Source organism: Falco peregrinus, chromosome 2, assembly GCF_023634155.1.
Source record: "Falco peregrinus isolate bFalPer1 chromosome 2, bFalPer1.pri, whole genome shotgun sequence".
Classification (NCBI taxonomy): domain Eukaryota; kingdom Metazoa; phylum Chordata; class Aves; order Falconiformes; family Falconidae; genus Falco; species Falco peregrinus.
The window spans coordinates 90,198,057-90,217,394 of record NC_073722.1 but is presented as its reverse complement, the minus strand read 5'-3'; the positions used below and the strand labels follow the sequence as shown (position 1 = coordinate 90,217,394).

General features: G+C 48.8%; 3 protein-coding genes across 7 annotated transcripts in view; all 3 read right to left on the bottom strand.

Moving 5' to 3' along the window:
• The window catches only part of GCN1 (GCN1 activator of EIF2AK4), a 43,456-nt gene extending 31,748 nt beyond the window's left edge, over positions 1-11,708 (bottom strand). For both annotated transcript variants that reach the window (XM_055795304.1, XM_055795305.1), the window contains exons 1-15: positions 11,665-11,708; positions 9,097-9,199; positions 8,656-8,719; positions 7,949-8,080; positions 6,651-6,759; positions 5,831-5,929; positions 5,614-5,748; positions 4,631-4,699; positions 4,436-4,544; positions 3,953-4,027; positions 3,559-3,687; positions 3,282-3,332; positions 2,785-2,883; positions 2,326-2,499; positions 633-785 (exon numbers count right to left, since the gene is read on the bottom strand). In XM_055795304.1, the coding sequence (XP_055651279.1) occupies positions 633-785; positions 2,326-2,499; positions 2,785-2,883; positions 3,282-3,332; positions 3,559-3,687; positions 3,953-4,027; positions 4,436-4,544; positions 4,631-4,699; positions 5,614-5,748; positions 5,831-5,929; positions 6,651-6,759; positions 7,949-8,080; positions 8,656-8,719; positions 9,097-9,199; positions 11,665-11,682 (1,519 nt within the window). In that variant the 5' untranslated portion in view covers positions 11,683-11,708. The remainder of the gene's footprint in view (positions 1-632; positions 786-2,325; positions 2,500-2,784; positions 2,884-3,281; positions 3,333-3,558; positions 3,688-3,952; positions 4,028-4,435; positions 4,545-4,630; positions 4,700-5,613; positions 5,749-5,830; positions 5,930-6,650; positions 6,760-7,948; positions 8,081-8,655; positions 8,720-9,096; positions 9,200-11,664) is intronic.
• A 371-nt stretch (positions 11,709-12,079) lies between these two features.
• Positions 12,080-15,354, bottom strand: RPLP0 (ribosomal protein lateral stalk subunit P0). Its single transcript, XM_055797151.1, has 8 exons — positions 15,302-15,354; positions 15,032-15,135; positions 14,472-14,647; positions 14,287-14,374; positions 13,886-14,032; positions 13,215-13,400; positions 12,710-12,850; positions 12,080-12,321 (listed from the first exon to the last, which is right to left on the bottom strand). The coding sequence occupies exons 2-8, from the start codon at positions 15,083-15,085 to the stop codon at positions 12,154-12,156; spliced, it is 960 nt and encodes a 319-aa protein (XP_055653126.1). The 5' UTR covers positions 15,086-15,135; positions 15,302-15,354; the 3' UTR covers positions 12,080-12,153.
• Positions 15,355-15,688: 334 nt separating this feature from the next.
• Positions 15,689-19,338, bottom strand: part of PXN (paxillin) — a 51,954-nt gene continuing 48,304 nt past the window's right edge. For 3 of the 4 annotated variants that reach the window (XM_055795528.1, XM_027780814.2, XM_005233222.4), the window contains exon 11: positions 15,690-19,291. In XM_055795528.1, coding sequence (XP_055651503.1) covers positions 19,025-19,291 — 267 coding nt within the window. In that variant the 3' untranslated portion in view covers positions 15,690-19,024. Of the gene's footprint in view, positions 19,292-19,338 lie in introns of all 4 variants that reach the window. The other variant, XM_055795527.1, reaches the window with a different exon arrangement.

Below are 19,338 nucleotides of genomic sequence, written 5' to 3'. Positions count from 1 at the left end.
AAAGCCTCTCATCTCTCTCATTCAGAACTTAAGTATGCCCCAAAAATACCTGCTGCTGACAAAAATACATTTCTCTGGGTTACATTTGTGAAATCTGGTCTGGTTTACCTTAATATTTCATAGGGGAAACCTTCCTAAAAATGAAGGAAAGGAGGAAAGTGGTGTGCTGCTTTTGATAGACAGAACACACCTGGATTTTATATCCTGGCAGATGTATGAACTCACGAGACTTCTTGTAATATCCTCTAATGGAAGACAGAACTTCAGTCCTCGTGTTTTCCAAAGACGTTTGGTAAAACCACTACCCAAGTAACAAGCAAGTAATAGTTTTAATGCATCAGTCAAGTCCTAGCATGTAAGGTCTGGGTGACTGTCTTCTGTCAGAATAAAGAGGAATATCCCTAGATGAATGGAAGCTGGAAGGTGCAAAGGTAGGGAAGAGCAAGAACTCTTCACTGACATAACTGAGAGAGACTGGAATTAATCTTTCCCTGGCATACAAAGGGGCAATGAGCTTCTATGTGGAAACAACACACAGATGAAGGAACAGTATCTCACCCATATTGTCCAGAAAAGCGTTAAGCCTCAGAACCTGTTTATATTGGGTGCTACTAGACGCTTTGTGACCTTACCAGTTTGTCCCTCAATTACAGACATCCTGCAGATCAACAAAGCTGCAGCAACTCCTTCAGTTACCATGGGAACCTGAGTACTTTGAGATGCTGCTTTTTCTACTGTCTGGATCAGCATTGGCAGCAAGTCCATTCCCTGTAACAATGTGTCACCTGAGGAGACAGAAAGAGAAAGTTACAAAACAACACGGTCCTTTCATACTGTACACCACGGGGGTATCAACGGTTCTTTTGTCACTAGACAAGGAAAGGAATCAGACACATACTGAGAAGACTGAATCGCCCAGAGTATTTGCCAGTCGCTACTAGCATTGAACTTTAACCACGAAAAGCTAGAGGATAACCACTTCAGACCTTTCGTCACAGATAAAACAGTCCCATCTCAATACCAGTTTCTGTTCAGGGGATGCAAAAGAAAATGCTAATTCAGTTACATTAAAGGAATTGCTTCAAATCACAGGAAGCCTGACTTCAAAGATTATGTTTCCCTAAGAGAGGGAAAGTAAATTCCTGGCAAGCCACAACCATCTGTTCCACTTCAAACATTCACAAGTCAAGGAATCCCACAGGTCCACAACCCTTGCTCCCACAGAAGCTGAGCTGGCTGTTTCTGCTATTTCCAGAAGCAACACCTCGCACACAATACTAAAAAAGGAAACAAAAGACTTGGGATTTTCTACATTAAGTATCTGCAAGTAGTGTTTTAACTATAAACTCTTAGAAGATTCTAACTCCTTTTCTTTGTCCCAGCTGGATGCTTCGTTGGGTGGGTCAAAGCAATGGTCATTGTTCCAGTGGTGCGTAAATTATTTTAGAATATAAGTATCTTGAGCCTTGATGCTCTGAACAGCTGCACACGCCACACACAAGTAATCCCCTTGCCCGGGGCACGAGCAATTTCAGGCTTTGCCATATTGAAAGGACCATCTTCCTGTGAAATCTAAGTAGGTTTAAGAGTGTTTTTTTCAGCCCTGTGGTAGCACAGAAATTCCTGGTAGCTACAACAGAAAAATGCAGAATTACAATTTCATTCATATCATATTGGAAAAGTGATGGTTAATCCATTGTATGGATACCATACACTGAGTTATTGATCTCTTAAGCAAATGTATACCATCTTCTTGATTCACACTGCATCACCAAGAAAGGGAGATCTCACATACAGGCATCAGACTGATCACCCTTTGACCTGTGGATCAAATGCTGAAGTCAAAGGGGACAGGACCAACAGATACAAATCTCAAGAAGACCACAAGTTTAGAATATCTTAAGTTCTTCATTTCAAACACAACAATATTTTTTATTATTATTTTTTAAAGCTTCCAAGAGCCAAAGCCAGAGACCAGGATCCCAGTGTGCTGGGTGCTACATAAAAAAAAAAGCAGAGTCCCTGAGCTAGAAACCTTATCATTTAAGTGTAAGACAAAAACAAAGCAATCAAAGATTACTTTGGGAGTATACGAAAGACAGCACGATGAGCAGTGATGCTAGTTATACAAGGAGACAAACCACCTTTATAAACTTCAAAGCAAGAGAGAGTTTAAGGAGAAACAGGAAAGATGTCAGTGAACAGATATCACCTACCAAAATTCTTCTTAATCCACACAGCTATCTACTTGTATCAGGAAGTACAAAAGTTGATTTCTCTTAAGCCACACAGTCTAAAGAGTTACTAATAGCTGCACAGATTTACCTTTGAAAGATGCTAGCATGCACTGCAGGTAGGCATGTCTCACAGCTGAAGTAGAGGTTTTAAGGCTGAAGGCTTTCTTTAGCCATTCTACCAACTTCTTGGGAACTTCTGTGGTGAACCGAACACACCAAAGAGCCAGGACAGAGACTGCATGAACCAAGGTGCCTTCATGGACTAGGAAGTAACACAGAGCTCATGTCAGTACAACAATTGCATAAAACACAGGAACATAAACCAGAATAATGTCAGGTGATAACGCTGGGGAGAGGCAGGAAAAGAATGGATGTGCTCCTAACAGACACAGCACTGTCTCCACAGGGTTGCTCATCCAAACAGGGCAACAGATTTTGTAACGCAACAGGCGAGAATCCAGATTTATCCTGAATAACAGGCCATATGAAAATCCTGCTCATGACAAAAGCAGCTTAGCAAACCCAGAACAAAGGCAAGAGGTTTCACCTTCTTGTTGCAGGAAAGGGATGAAAAGCTCAGCCATGGTTCCAGTCAGAACTTGGCTAGATGATCCAGAAACCACATGGTGACTAAGGCTGCCGATCCCTGAAAGGACAGAACCCTCTCATTAGTTCCCAAGCTACCAGCACTTGCTGCAAAATCTAAAAACGATCAAGAAAGTTTCATTTCATTTCAACCCCTGCATAGACATAGCTGTTTCTTGTCACTGCAAGGGATGTACCAATACAGCAGGACCTCTGTCTTAATTTTTACTCAGAATAGTCGTCTTTCTTGCATAAAATATTTTACCTTACCAGCCAATTATTTCCTTTGGCTAGAAAGTCAAGAACTGGCATGTGGCATCCTGCCTGCACTCTCTCTGACATCAACTACAGCCAATTCAGAATGACAGGCAGGAAACCCTAAACATACGAGATCCCTTTCATTCAGCCTTCTGCTAAATTTCTTCCACCTGAGAAGCACCTTTCTTCTAGGATCCTCACCTGAAAGGACACTCATCTTCTGAGCAACAACTGTCAGCTTCCCTTCTGAGCCTGCCAAACAGAAATAAATGGGTGACAGCTGACTTACAGACAGACAACAGCTATGTGCTACATCAAGGATCTCTAAAATGCAAAAGCCTGCCGCATTATCCCTGATCCAGGCTGAGCCACCCCTATGATACAGGCAGCTAAAGACAACAGAAAATACAATACACACAACTCCTTGAAGCTGGCAAGCCTTTATTCATCTCCATTGCTTATCCCACCATTTACTCACCCCCTAAGATGGCGAAAAGGTGTCTGCCCAGCGACTCCACAGCTGAAGGATCACTACACTGTCGAGCCAAGTTCTTTAATGCCACAACTGCTTCATCCATCAGCTGCACACTGTTGGATTTCAGATGACCTAGAAAATAACACACAAGCTAAGAGTTCCTTATAACAAACTGCACAAACCCAGCAAGACAAGGACATATCTTTACACGTCGTGGCTTGACTCAGCTTCTAGAACCATCATGTGAACTATTCCAGTTCCAAGTTACAGCATCATCCTCCCTCCAACATAAAACAACCTCTTCACCAACAATCAAGCTGTTACAGGTACACCCACAAAGATGAAAAAAAAGCTTTATTCTGAATTCATCATTCCCTCCAGAAGTTAGGGTACTTACTGGCCAGTCCTTTCACAATGTCTAGAGCATACTGGCTAAGATCCAGATTCACAGATACGAGCAAACACGAGATTGCTGAAGACAGAAGAGATAATGGCATATTAAATTTTGAGTAACTGTTTTCATCATTTTAATACACCCTTGCCCACAGTTCACATCAAGAGCAGACAGGGTCAATAAGGAATAGGAAGAAAAAAACCACTGAAATTGATGCCCAATGAACAGATTAATTCAGGATTATTCTGAGCACTCAGCTGTGAAATTCTGTCCTCAGTGCAAACAGTAACTATCACATTCCCAGACACCTGGGATCACACCACAAATGTTGCTTCTCCACATCTAATCCTTAGACAATCCCGCTGCCTGCACTCACACAACCAAAAGCACAGTCCAGAGAGACGTACTCCCCCAACAGCTCCAGAGCTCTAAGGAATAACTACTCATGCTCTTTGACATAGCAATGCAGAGAGATGACAGACTCACTTTCAATTACGTTCTCAGGACTCCGTAGCAGGGATTTCTGCAGAGTTGGCAAAACTAAGTCCTTGAATTCAGCGTGAGACATGTACCGAAGAAGCGGGGAGCAGCTGTCCTGCAAAGGGAACAAAGCGCTCAGCGCAGCAGTGGATGTTGCACATAGGACAAAAGCACAAGCAGCTCTGTAACAGCATGTCTCACCAGCACGTGCTTCTGAGGCTTTGTCTTGCTCATAAGGATGGTCTTCAAGTAGAAATCCAGAAGAGCACTCTGAACAAGTAAAACCACCAAATTACAGCCACACTGCAAGCCATACACAGCACCCTGCATGCCTCTGGAAGGCAGCCCATCCACTAAGCAGCTGTGCTTCCATCCTCATGTAAGACAGTCAAGCAGAGATCAGTACTCTCTGCTCTACCCCTCAGCCCAACACTCAAAATGCACTGCGAGCTAAATGCTGCCTTCTGTTCCTACACAGGGGAGAAGATAGAAAGCTGCAGTGTTGGCCATCTATATAAATGCACAGGCCACAGCAAAAAGCCACACATCTGACACCCCCTCTGTAAACCTATGCCAGCTGTTTAGTCAGAAGTGTGTGACTACTGAACTGACAGATAACAAAACCAGAGGCAGATGCAAAGTACAACCTCAATCTATTCAGCCCCCTTCCCCACGATGAGAAGTGAAGCTACTTATTGTAACAAGTAACTAAGGGTAATTTGCTGATCAAATGGGTTTTTAACAAAAGGAATGATCTTGCTGCAACAGATTTGATAACGTTCTGTCTGGTGAGAAAAGAGTTAACTGTTAACCATGAGGTTGCGAGATGTACCTTCTCAAGGCCAATGCTAAACCATAATCTCATGTTACTATGACAACCTTTGTCTTCATCTAGACCTTAGTGTAAAAATAGATTAGTTTTGTAATATACAGCTTCTTGCTACGGGACTGAGAGCATAACTGTTTGCTTAAACTGGCCTTGAAGTTGAGGATAAAAGGGCTGTGATACTTGTTGGAATTTGCGAGCCTGGATGGAGCTGTGACTCCCCGGCCGCCCGGCGCTGTTTTTGCTTTCCTGCCTTAATAAATACTTAGTGAATTTATTTCGGGCTCTAGTTATTTCAATTCAACTGTAACACTTATTAGCAAAAAAAAAAAAAAAAAAAGCAGTACAACAAATTCACCTTGTATCGTTTAATAATATCCATCTCTTTCTGTGCTGTGCAAAACTGTACCACAAGTCCAAGCATTGCAGCATAACTCTGGTTTGGTTCAAGACCAAGAATGACAGACAGGTATTGATCCACCAGATCTTGGTTCTGAAGAGAAAAAGAGCAAGGCACATTAAGACAGCAGAACCTAGAACAGCTACTGAGTACGGTCACGTACAGTACACATCACCTCTTTCCACAGCCTGTTCAATTTCTTCACAGCCCCATTCACCGCCTGCTTATGAGAACCTCCCAGGACTTCCAAAAGGAGCAAACACTGAGCCTCCACCTGCCAAGGGAAACAGACAAAAAAACCTTCATGCACCTGCTTCTCAGAGAGTTCATACGGAACAAGACGGATCACAATGTCAGTGATTAGCTGAATGTGCTTAGGAAAAAGTCCTTACATCATGTAAGTTCTCCCCACAAGCTGACATTGCTTTTGTCCCACACACACCACTTTGCAGAACCATGCACAGTAGCTCTGCAAACTTTGTCTCTGAAAACAGCAATTTATGTCAGATTACATCTCTTCTTAAAACGTGTCCCAGCTATATTCCCAGGTGCTATGGGCATGGTCACAGGTTCAGGTTGTTAAAGCAGTGAAAAGAAAGCAAAAAGCTACTTGACACTGTCTGGCAGAATATCACACACAAATGCTTCAAGGGAGGCAGAAGGAATTCATGCCACACTGCAGACTGCACCTTGGAGGCACCACTAGCACGCCAGGTCTAGAAACACTGGTATGCACCATAGTATGCAGAGCAACTCTGTGCAGGCGCAAGGCTGCCCCACTCCTTTGCTTTATACAGCTCCTGTTTTCTCCAGCAGACCAGGAGAGGTCAAAATACACCAGCAAGCAAAAAAGACTGCCATGTAAACCTGGATTTTAATGGGACATTATCAGTTATGTGCAGAATCATTTGCGATGTTTCAGCAACTTAAAGACATTAGAAATATTTAAGTCCTTATCTACAAAGGGATATTTCTGCAAACCAAAAAGAACCTACCAGTTTTTTCCATGTTTCTCCCTGCCTCTTGTCAGGTGTTGGAAAGACTGTGCGGACAAGCAGGCATGTCCAGGAGAGTGCCAGCAGAGCTGCAGATCCACTGCTCTTACTGTTGCACAAACGGGAGAAGGAGGTAAATCTACAGCTCCCAATATGTAACTTACACCTAACTAGACCACAACAGACTCATCTCTGCCCAAGTCAGAACACCACCTTATAAGCAAAGCAATTTTATCATGCAAAAATACAGCTAAAGCCTTAGTTTTTAAAAGAAATAATTAGTCGTAGGAAGCTATGTGCTTCAACTCCTGTTTAACACTTAGAACTTCTGAATGGCACAAAAGAGGCTAAATCTTTCCTGCTGGGAATGAAAAACCTTAGCAGAAGAAAGACCATTTTTGGATCTTCCCAGCAGCATTACAGAAATGAGAGTTAAATACTTTGCCAACTGAGAGTGCCCAAAAAGTGACTCAAGATTTCTCATCTGCTGCTCATCTTTACCGTCATAGCTTCCCAGCCTTAGACTGCCAAATCGTTTCTCAGCTTACATTCCCTCCTGGCACACTACTCCATTCCGGTTTCTGCTAACTCTCACGTCCTCCCTCCATTTCAGGTAACAGATCCCACCTCGCAGCTCCCTGAGGATCCTCACCCTATTTTGATCTCTACCTCAAAGCGAAAGAATATTTAGAAATTGTCCTTGCGCACAAGGCCAGACACTGTGACAGAAAGGTAAAAATCATCTCACTGCAAGCCTTTAAACCAAGATCAGATCTTTTTCTAAATGCCACACTCCTACTCAGCCATGGAGGCATTGCAGGATGGTGCTCTGTGGCCTCCAGCAGTGGCACAATACCCTGCGTCACCTTTGGGAACCACCAGCGTTTTAGAAGAGCTGCATGTTTCTCAGCTCTGCTTCAGATTTCATTATCTCCCTGTCTAAATAAGGTCTTGAATTCCACCAGCTGAACACCAGCTGGGTGAGGAAATCCCCTTTCCTAATCATTTTGGAGATGGTTTCTTGAGAAAAGGGTTTGTGCCTCATCTCTCCAGGCTTGAAGGTTAAAGGCAAAACCGTAACTCGGACCCAACCCGCCAGCAGTAATGCCACAACAGTCCTTCTGCTTTCCCAGAGGACATGAAAGAGGGAAGAGAGGAACATCTGAATGATCACGAACAACTTGGTCTCTAGATGTTTTTAACACCTCTGGCAAGCAGCAGCAGAAGCATCATTCTGAACACAAAAGCAACTACCAGCAACTCAGAATTGCGTCCACACAAAGCAACTCATCCAGCACCTGGGAACTCCGGCCTTGCCACCAATCCCTGAAGACTGAAGTGACTGCAGAAGATTTTTTGCTGTTGCATCCGGCTGGGACTCTGCGAGCTGCTGAAGTGCCAGCTGCAGGGCTCTGCGGGATGCTGCATCGCTAGAATGAAAAATACACCCCAGTGAACTTTATAAATCCTGCCAACATGACACATATTACTATACTTGCAACACACAAAGGACTCTGCCTTCTCCTTTTAGCAGTCAAGCTAATAGTCATTTTATGCTTGCTGTTCCAAGAAGTGGAGAAGTTTCTGGCAGAAAGCTCCATTCCCTTCCTCAGCTGACAGAAGAAGGCTCTCCAGCAGGTTGCAGAAGAAAAAAGAGGTTCTGAACAGCTTCTCTACAACAGGCCACAATTTAATCCAATCTAAAAGTGTCCAAAAGACACTTTAATGTTGCTTCACAAGGACACGGGCATTAATTCTTGCAAACTAAACCACAGGATGCAAGTTTTAATTTCAGAATTAGAAGTGAAACACAAGGTAAGCTTTGTAAAACTTTTTAATGCCAAACGTAATTTGAAAGCCTAATTAGAGATGGCATCTTTCAGTGTCACATGCATCAATGTTACATTGCACACTAACATTTCCAGATGCTCCAACCAGTTTAACTAATAAATATAATATAAATACTGATAGATTAAATACAGCTTTTCTACATCAATTTACTCACCGGTATCGATGCAGAGTAAGGCAGAAGAGTTTGCAAAGGCCTTTCACTGCACCCTCTGGAAGATCTGTAACAATGTATTTCAAAATGCTTCTTCATTGTTTGGTAAGCTCTTAATCTTTAACACAAACATGATTCACTTCACAACTGAAATCAGTCAGCTGCTCACGTCTATGACATTTCTTGCAAGGATCACAGTAAAAGTTCTCTCTTTTATACATTTTACACATATGTATGGGAAAAGCACACATGCTAGTAACCAGAGTTCTGTGCTACCTGCAAAACCTATGCTTAGAATTAACGCTGTGAGGAAGGAGAGACTCCAAACGCTGCCAGCCCCCTCCCTCAAAAAACTACCCCTCAAGTTTCACACAGCGTCTGAAACAAAACATTTTAACATGCTTCTCCACCCTGGTAACCAGAACAGTGCCCCAGAGCTTTTACCTTTCCCAGAAATGCATTTTCCCAGCTCACTGAGGATCTCCCTCCGTTCCTTCACGCTGGCTGTAGTTACTTTTACCGCAAACCGCTTCAGTGTATCAGAAATCTAAAACCACACATAGAGGAGAAAACATCAGCCTGCCTTCAATAGCAACATACAGAACACAAAACCAGGGCAAGCCAAACGTGTCATCTGCTGCCACAGGATCTCTTAGCAATCAAATGTGGATCATCTGTGGTCTTATCTGCTGGGGAAAGGGTCACTGTATCTCATACACGATGGAATGCAGAAACTTTCCGCTTCAGCCAAAGGATGACTCTTCCCTGTTAACCTGTGTCCCTGTCACAGCACTCATGCTCTGTAAGATGTACTTACCTCTCTGGAAGTAAGAGAGAGTAAGACGTAAGACCAATAGCCTAGAATACAGGACCTTTAAAAGCAAAAAAGAATGCACTCAAAAATGCACAGGTGCTATTCGGTGTACGTTAGCTCCTAAAGCCCACGGACCCCTGAAGGGGGACTTCTAACTGCAGATGACCCAGGGCTGAGTGTAACTGCCCACCCTGAAAAACTGATCTGTGGTTTCAGGCTGTCGACAGTCGTAAAATTCTGTACTCGGGCCCAGCAAAAGAATGAACCGCTTGCATTTACTCTTTCCCAGAATTAAGACACACATCACAGGGATTTTGTAAACCGGACTCACCAGATTACAAAAGGTTGCTCTTCGCTATCAAACTCCTTCCATACCTTATCAGTAACGCCCAAGGTTACGCAAGCAAAACAAAAAGACCACATCACATAACTGAATGGTGGTTTTCATGCCTGCCCTACTGCGTGCCCGCCTGCCAGCAGGAAGGGACCAAGACTACTCGCTGAGTTTAACTCCTATAAACAGTTTCAGTTTTCAAGTAGTACCGAGACAGGGAGACACACTGTCTGAAAAGACCAGAAAGAAGTTTAAATTCTCAGGAACCAGCTCCTTGAACTACTGAAACCATTTCTATGAGCTTCCAAGTTTTGCAAGATATGCAAGATGAAAGACTCCGTGTGGGCTGAACAGGGCTCAGCCAGGACTACACCCACAGGTTTTCTGCATTTACATAAAGCGAAACACAGCTCTCCAAGAAGAGGCTTTTAAAATTCAGCTCTTAAACTGAGCAACTTTGTACCATCATCATCATCATCTTTAGGAAGGGCAGCAAATAAGCATGCCTTTAGAAACTCCCCCAAACTGTTCCTTCTCTTTTCAGGCAAAACTCCACCAGGTTTGCCACAAGTCTTTTTCTAAGCACAGGAAACCTGGCAACTGAGAAATGGCAGTTGCTTTCATCCTCTCAAAAGCCGCTTTCAGTGAAGCTTTTATGGTGACAGGCAGGAAGGGGGACCCTGTGCAGCGGCTACCTGGAATTTACAGAGGCCGTCCGCACCTCCCCAGCACTGTGACTATTTCACACCCTGAGCTCTCCTCAAGAGCTGGCTGGAAGCAGGGCTGCGCCTCCAAACGGTGCGGTACAGGTCAGCCTGCGGAGGATGACCAACATCGTCCTTACCATCAGAACCGCCAGAACCAGCTGCCATTAAAGAGCTCGTCTCCTTTCAACCCTTTCCATTATGTAAGTTTATCAGATGCAAACTCAAAGCCACGCTTACTCATGCTGCTTAATCACAAGCACAGCGATGTACAGACACGAAAAACATTAAAATTATCCCAACTGTCTAGAAATTAAAAATATAAGTCACGTATAAAGCTACGGGACTTCCCAAACAGCTCAGCCACTTACACAAGCGGCACAAAGCTGACCGCCGGCTCCGCACGGGGAGCTGCTGGGGCTGGCTTCGCCCTTTCGCTTTCTCGTTTTATTAGGATGTGCACGTACAGATGTTACAAAGCCAGAGCGTAAGCATCGCTGCTGCGAAAAAGTACAGAGAACAAATGCAGGATTTGTACTAGTCAGGAGCTGATCCTGGGAAGACCAGGATTTGCCTCGGGAACATCCCAACCCAACGCACCCAACCGGAGAAGGCGGCCCATGGGGGCGCCCCGGGCGCGGGGAGCAGCTGCCCCCCCGGCGGGTCCCGCCGCTCCCGGCAGCCGCGGGGCCGGCGAGGGCGGCCACAGACCGTGCTGAGGCGCTGCGAGCAGCGGGGCCCGCCCGGCCCGGCAGCCGGGAGGGACGCGGCTTGGCCAGCGGTTTACCGGCAATCACGGCGGGAGCGGGCGAGACCCCCCAGGCCGCAGCCGTCCCCCGCAACCGCTCAAGGAGCGGCGGCTCAGCCCGGCCGCCTCTGCGCCGGGCAGGGCCGGGAGCGGGGCGCACCGCGGGCCGGGGCACGGGCCGGCGCTGCCTCCCTGCAGGCGGCTCCAGCGGGCAGCGCCGCCGCGGCCTTCCCGCCCCGGGCCGGCCGCCACGTCCCCGGCCGGCCGCTGGGCCGGGCCGGGCCGAGCCCCGCCGCCGGGCCGAGGGAGCGCAGCGGAGCGAGAGCAGGCGCGGCCCCGGGGGGATGGCCCCCCCGCCCCGGCACGGCCGCCGGGCCGCCACCGGCGCGCCACGGCCCCGTCCCGCACTCACCTGCGTGTCGGCCGCCATGGCGCCGCCTGCGACCCCGGAAGCGGTAGCGGCTTCCGGTGCGGGCCGCGCGCGGAGCCGGCCGGGGCGGGCCCGTCTCCATGGCGATGGCGCCGCGGCCTGGCCCGGGCTGCGCCCGCCGCCTCCGCCCGCCCGGGCCCCGGCCGCGCCGCACGGCGGCACCGAGCGCTGGAGAATGGGCAGCGGCGGGCGCTGCCCCGCACAGGCCGGCTCGGGGCGCGGCCCCGCTCGGCCCTGGCCGCAGCGGGCGGGCGGTGGGGAGGGCCCGGTGCAGTGAGCAGCAGCCCCGAGGGACACCCGTTCCCCGGGGGCACACCAGGGCACACCGAGCCCCACCGGAGCCCCGAGCCCCAAGCCCCAAGTGCTCTGCAGACTACACCATCGATGCGGGCACACGTCAAGGTGTACAATAGCTTTTTATTTCTCCCATTGGACCAACTGTGACACAAACAGGACAGACGGTGGCCGCTGTTAGTCGAAGAGACCGAAGCCCATGTCCTCGTCCGACTCCTCCGATTCTTCCTTCACCGCCTCTTTTGCTGGAGCGGCAGCGGCGGCAGCAGCAGCAGGTGCAGCTGCTTCAGCTACCACAGGGATGGCAGCCACAAAAGCAGAGGGGTCTGCCAGGAAGGCCTTCACCTGCAAAAGGGCAGGGAGGGAAAAAAAAAAAAAAAGGTGAACTCAAAGGAAAGAAACATTTTGAGGGATTAAACCTCTTCTCTGTAATCACAAAGGCAATGCTTGCAGCTTACCAGAAACCAAATACATGCCCCTATCGCTGCTGTGTATGAAGAATCAAAGACATTGCAGCTACATTCAAGTGTAACAACCCCAGGGAGGAAGGAATGCCAGGGAATGTAGCTTTCTCCTGCCATTTGTACACAGCATATGGAAGCAAGCGCCCCTCATCAGGGCAGGTCCCTCGCACACAGGCAGGTCCGAGTCCATTCAAACTAAGGCATTTCTGTGGAAGTGCCTGGATGCATTTTTAACACTCTGTCTCCAGCAGATGGGACTCAGCCATTACCTTTTCAGCCAGCGGGAAGGTGTAGTCAGTCTCTACCGCAACAGCTAGGACCCGCTTGTACCCGTTGACGATGGAGTGGGGCACAGAAGCGATGGTCGGGTACCCAATTTGCAGACAGACGCTGGCAACATTACGAACACCCTGTGAGGAGAGACGCGTGATTCTGTGTTCTGAGAAATAACCACAGCAGATGATGGCAGTTTCTGCATTGCCAAAATAACGAGGAATAGTGGGCAATGCACACAATTAACACAGCTCCAGTGAAATTACCCAAAGCATCAAGATTTAAATGACCTCAAAGGCTTCCTGAAGTAGCTTCAGATGAAAAAGCCTACAGAAGGTACTCCCTGATAGACTGCTGCTGCAGGGCACCGGGGAGAGCTCCTGGCTCTGCAGAATCTCATGGAAAATACCAGACAGGACACTTCACTCTGGGACAGTGCCAACTGCCCACAGCAATGAGGTGAAGAGGGAGAACATAACGGATCCAGGTTCTGGCACTCACCTCCAGGAAGCGCTTGTGCAAGGTCTCCTCAGTGATGTCCAGCACTTCAGGGTTGTAAATGCTGCCATTGTCAAAGACCTGCTGGATCACCAACCCGAAAGAGAAGGGGGAGATGTTCAGCATGTTCAGCAGGGTGGCTTCACTGGCACCCACTTTGTCTCCAGTCTTGATCAGTTGCACATCGCTCTGAGGAAATAAGGGGAAAAGGGGTGACTACGCGCAAAGACATTCAGGCAGCGAATGCAACGGGAGACATACACGCATTTCCAATGGCAAAAGATGGAACTGAAGAAACACACAGCACAACAAAAACAAGCTCCAAGTTTGGCTCCACAAGTTGAGACAGCCCTAGACCACACAAGCAGGTACATCTCAGCTGGGAGAAAGGCACCGCCCTTCCCGCATCACCTGCAGGTAGCTCGCCTTTGAGTTGCTCCAGCAGAGCCGACCCACGCAGCTGAGATCTGATGGAAAACTTTTATCCCCCCACACTGCAATCTGGAGACAAGCCAGACATCCTCCTTCAAGTTCCCAAAGTGGAGCAGTCAGACTGCTGATACAGCATTACAGCACAAATGGGAGCTTTGATCCTTACAGCTCCCTCAACTGCCACGATCAGGGTCCTATAGTCAAGGAAAAGCTTCAACAGCAGCAGCTCACTGCTCACTAACCAGAATTTCAATGGTCCCTCTGGAGATCTTTGTGGTGATGCCCAAGGCCTGGAAAAAGGAGGTCTTCTCAGGTCCGAGACCAGTGTTCTGGGCTGGCACGGTCACATCGCAGGGAGCAATAGCGCCAGCACGGGCAGCAGCTGGCACCTGGAGAAAGGGGAAACGAGAAGCTGGAAGAATGTTCACCTCTCACATCTTGTGAGATGGCAGCAACTTGTTCCTGAAGCATTCCTCCAGGAAGGACAGCACCCAGGCACACACAAGAAGAGACAGCTGAACTTAAGCAGTTTGGCTAAGGCTGCAGGGGCCTAGTTCCCAATCCTCGAGGACTTCTACTCAGCAGGTATCTCCAGTGAAGATTCTGTCAGCCCAGAGACACAGCGAGGGTTGATCTCCCCTACCTTGTTAGCCAGCAGCATGTCCCGGATCTCAGTCAGATCCTCCTTGGTGAAGACAAATCCCACATTACCACGGATGTGAGGCAGCAGCCTGAAGGAAAGATGACAGCCTTCAGTTCTGCTTCTCAGACAACATCCCCTCCTCCCTGACAGATGATCCAGGAGTATATTCAGACAGCGTTACCCACTTTTCTAAGGCAGGGTTATTCTCCAGATGGCCACGAATAGCTTTGCGCATCATCGTATTCTTCCCCATCAGCACAACTGCCTTCCCACGCAGGGACATACGGATTTGCTGCATCTGCTTGGATCCCACATTGTCTGCTCCCACAATAAAACATTTTGGGTAATCATCCAGGAGTTGCTACAGCAAGAAAAACACCGTAACTATACAAAAAAAATCTGGATCGGTACACAGAGCAGCATCAACTTTTAATAAATTTTATTAAAACGTAAAAATTAATCTGTCAGAAGTTTGAGTGCTCAGCTCAGGCTGACGCTGGCTGCACCTTTCACTCAGCTCTCTAGTCAGATCCCTGAACAACTTATCTCTGTAACTGCCACAACGAATCCTCACAGCAGCCCTAAAATGGTCCGATCTGGAACATCTTGATCTCTATAGTTCCTATAACCACGCCGAGAGCCTACCGCACCCCATCTCTTTAAGAAAAGCCACCCTCCCCGGCGCGCCGGGCCGGGCCCCGCTGCCGGCAGCGCCCCACGCGGGCCGGGCCGCGCCGCCACTCACGATGATTTTCATGAAGTAGTTGGACTTCCACGTAGCCCTGTCTTCCCTGGGCATCGCGGCGGTGCTCCAAGGATCGCCCGGCGGGTTTAAAGACGAGATGGGACCTGCCAGGGAGAAGCGCGGCTCAGGAGGGTCGCACCCTTCCCTTCCTTCGCCTCCACCGCCCCCTCCCCGGGGCTCTGCGCTCCCCGTCCTAGGCCCAGGACCCCGGGTACGCCCCCACCGCCGCCCGGGCCCGGGCCCCCGGGAGCCACCGCGCCGCTCTCCCACCTCCACAAGGGCTCCGGGAAAGAAAGGCCGCAGGGTGGGCCCACGCCTCTTTATAGTGCCACTCGCGCCCAATCGCAGCGAGCCGCGAGGTTACCTCCGCTCAGCCCATTGGCTGTCCGCCGCCTGTCAATCAGGGCGGCCCGCCGTTCTCATTGAGCAGCGCGCCACGCGCCGGCGGAAGGCGCGGGCGGCTCAGGAGGCGGCGGCCGGCGGGGGGAGGCGCCCCCTGGCGGGGGGAGGAGCACACACCCCACAACCCCCGAGGGGACCCCGCCACCGCAGCCCCCCCCGCAGGGGACCCGTTTTATTTCTGGTTTCTCACAAGCTTAAGGGCTAGAAACAACCGCAACACACACGCGCGAATTAACGGTAAAAATTTTATTAGCGTAACTGCAACAATTTTAAATGGGGGGGGAAGAAAAAAAAAAAAGCTGAGTTAAATTTTTACAAGGGAGAAAAAACATCAAATAACCGTCGACCCAGCGGAGCACCCCCCAGCCCAGCCCGGGCTTGGTGTGCCAGGCCCACCCCAGGGCAGCACTCTGCGGGGGAGCTGCGCACAGAGCCAGGGCCTGGGAAATGAAAGCCGCCCCAGGAGCCGGGGTGCTGCCACCCACCCTGCTGCCCCCGCTCCCCACATGCCACCGTCCCGGGCCGCCCACTCTGCTACTCTCAAACTGCATCTGAAATCAAATAACAGGCATTTTGGACATCGGTGGTGGCGGCGGCAGCCACCAAAAGTCATTATTTGGCAGACTAGCATCCATGTAGCACCCCAGCATGTCAGAAACCAGATAAACCCAGGGCACGCTCAACATCTTGCTCAGGAGACAAGTGTTTAACCATCTCCGTTAAGCACTAACGACAGACGAGCCTCCCCTTCGGTGCCGTGCAGCACCAGCACCCCTCCGCAGCACCCTGCGCCCCAGGTTTTCCACACGTGCCAGAAGTGTCACCTACGCTAAGCCTCAACTAGCAGTGAGGTAGGTTAAAGACTCCCCAGAGACAGGGAAACTGAGGCACATGATTACACAGTTTGCAGGTGTCACACCACAAGCAGTAGTGCCAGAAACACCTTCTTGCCCCCCTCCGGCACTACTGACCCAACAGCTTTTTGTCCTCTTAGCGGGGCCAAAAGCAGCTGACCTTTTCAGCAAGATAAACACATGCAGCTTCAAAACATCAACTGCAAGTCCAGTAGATTTCAAAGATGAGATTTCTTGCCTCACAAACTCTCCAAGAGCAGCGCTCAGCCCAGCTGACACAGCTGTAGCTCTCACAACCGCAAACTGAGGTTCATTTGTACAGGCAAAGCAGCTTCAGTGACCCAAGCAGGGCAGCGAAGCACCGCAGCAAGGTCACACGGGACAGTAACCCACAGATTCCAGCCTAAGGTCAGGCTGGTTTCTGACACGGTTGCCCCCAGCCCCCTAATGCAGCTGCCAAGCTGAAAAGCACAACCAGATGTTGACTGCAATGTTGCTGTAGTGCTCTGGAGAAGCAATTCCTAACACCGCTCCCTGGGCTGCTTCAAGCTGCTACCACAGAATGCCATCGGGCATTTCAACGTAGTTTCACCCTCCATAGCACCCTCCAGCCAGAGACCTAAAAGTGCTTTAGGAAACGTGAACTAAGCCTCAAAATAACCTCACCAACCCAGGCTAAACTGCCCCCATTTTACAGATGGGGAAACTGAGGCACAGTAAAGTTTAGTGACTGGCCCAAAGTTACACAGCTAGTCAGGAACAGTCTGTCTCTCCCGGTTTCTTCTCCTTAGTCATAAGGTCTTCCACAGGAGAAAAGGAACCCCTTCCCCACTTAGCCCTGCTCTGGTCCTGGAGAAAGGGAATGCCTTCCCTGCTTGGCCTTGCTCTGGGTCCAGGTGGCTGAAGAGGACAAACCAAAGACAAAAGGTCTGAGCTCTTCCCTGCTGCTGCAGCATCATATTAAGACTCACTGTAACATCCTGGAAGCTGGGCTTTGGGAGAACGGCAGGTGATTCAAATACAGCAGTTTACAGGTTACAATAAACCCCCAAAAACCACACTTTCAGGTGACCCAAAGGAGAGGGAGCAAGGAAAAAAAAAAAAAAAAAAAAAAAGCTATTCACAGCTCACCTGCCTGTGCTAGGGAAAAAAAAAATAATAAAAAAAACCAACAACAACAAAAAAAAAAAACACCAAGTCATATTCTCTTCCCCATAGATTCCAGCCCCTCCCAACCCGCAATAAAAAGAAAATATTGAATGTTAGTTAGGCTTAACAAAGCGTTGAGGTTACAGATGCAGTAAACCAGCACAACTGGCACACTGCCTAGAACAGCACAGCTTGATATAAAAGTTGCTTTCTTAAAATCACTTCAAAACCAATTTCTGTATAAGAGGAATAAAAGTAAATTAGATATGAATTCAAAATCAGTGTAGAAATCTACAGTTCTTATCAAAGACAGGATACAGTATTCATTTTGATAGTAAAACTCCAAGTGTGTCACACACACCTGACCCAAGGGACTTGTTATACCAGCAACAGTCAATATAAAAGGTTATTGCTCTAGCATCTCTCAGTAGAACATGTTTAACAAGAGCACAGAAAAGGGAAATACCAAGGGGCTGACAGGTCTCATTAGCAAAAAAGAGGAAGAAGAAAGGATATAGAGTTTGGAATTTTTTTTCTGGCTTCTTAAACCCCTCCACTTCTCCCTGCTCTTGTAACGGTTTCAGGCCCTGATACATGGGAGAGTTGCAGGCCAGATAAACACACACACCTCACACTCACTCATGACAGGGATGGTGAAAAAGGCTGTGCTCTAATCTCTCTGCACCTGCTTTTAAAGAAGGAACGATGCCTCTTCCTCTCTCCCAGGAGCAGCAAGGCAAGGGGAGCAGATGCCCTGAGCAGGCCTGGGTGCTGGCGGAGGTGCCTGGCATAGGACATCACCCACAGGAGCACACATCAGTGCTGAAGGATGGTCAGGGCTTACTCCAGCTCCTGCTCCAGTGTGTTGAGAAATGGCAGGGAATAACAAACTAAGGGGGAGGAAAAAAAAAACCCACCCCACACAGTAATACTTTGATTCCTTTTTAAAAAAAAAAAAAAAAAAAAAAAAAAAGTGGTATCATCTCCTTACAGTGTAATGGAACTGGAGAGACCCTTGTAGGGTCTTGGCTGCCTGTGTTGACACTCTGATCTCAGGAAGTCATACGTGCCACACGGCTCTCGTGAGCGCAGCCAGGGTGGCACTGAGATCACGGGGTGCCCTCGCTGTGCTATTGCTCAGACTGCACACATGCAGACAAAAGCCTGAGAAAGAGGTGTCCAAGCAGAGGGCTGTGCTGTCTGCTAGTGTTAGGACTTGCTCAGGGAGCTCAGGGGTGGGCTCAAACGTACAGGCAGAGACTCCTTCTGCCAGGAGGGGGCTGGGTAAAATCTCCCCGTTGGAGCCCTCGAGCTAAGCTCAGCTGTCAAGTCACACACACAGACACACACACCATATTGAGGGATCTCGGCCTCTCTCTACTGAGACACAGCAAGGGCTTTTCCAGTTTAATGGTCCGTCTCATCTCGGGATCTACTGCCTCTCCATAGCAGCAGAAAGCACACCCACCCCACGCCCACCCCACCCTCCTCCCCTGCCTGGTAAGGTTTCTAAATCACAGTAATGTTCAGAGAGACAGAACTGCCAAGGGGGTGGCAGAAAGATGCTTAGCGCCCATCTATGATGCCTCTAACAGAAGAGCTTGAGAAAGCAGTTCTGGCAGTAGGGCTTGTCGTTCTGTTCTTTGAAGGTTCCTTTGTTGAGCTGCTTGAGGCAGAAGGCACAGACAAAGTGTTCGGGGTGAAATTTCTTGCCCATAGCAGTGATGCAGCGTCCTGTGATAGGCTTCTGGCAACCAGAGCAGAGTGAGCCGCGACGCTCGTGGTAATGCACCTCACAGTAGGGCTGCCCATCGTGCTCAAAGAAGCTGCCATTGATGAAGGGGGTGAAACATTCCTGCAGGATAAAGCAGAAGGGGACAGAATGTATAACAAGCTGGGGAT

Bases quoted from the DNA above. Each gene is read 5' to 3' on its own strand.
- RPLP0 (XM_055797151.1), bottom strand. From the start codon at position 15,085: ATGCCCAGGGAAGACAGGGCTACGTGGAAGTCCAACTACTTCATGAAA. The intron at 14,033-14,286 runs GTAGGGGAGATC...CCCTTTCTCCAG, and splicing joins ACATGCTGCTGGCTAACAAG to GTGCCAGCTGCTGCCCGTGC. The intron at 12,322-12,709 runs GTAATGGCTGAG...GCCCTTTTGCAG, and splicing joins CCTTCCCGCTGGCTGAAAAG to GTGAAGGCCTTCCTGGCAGA.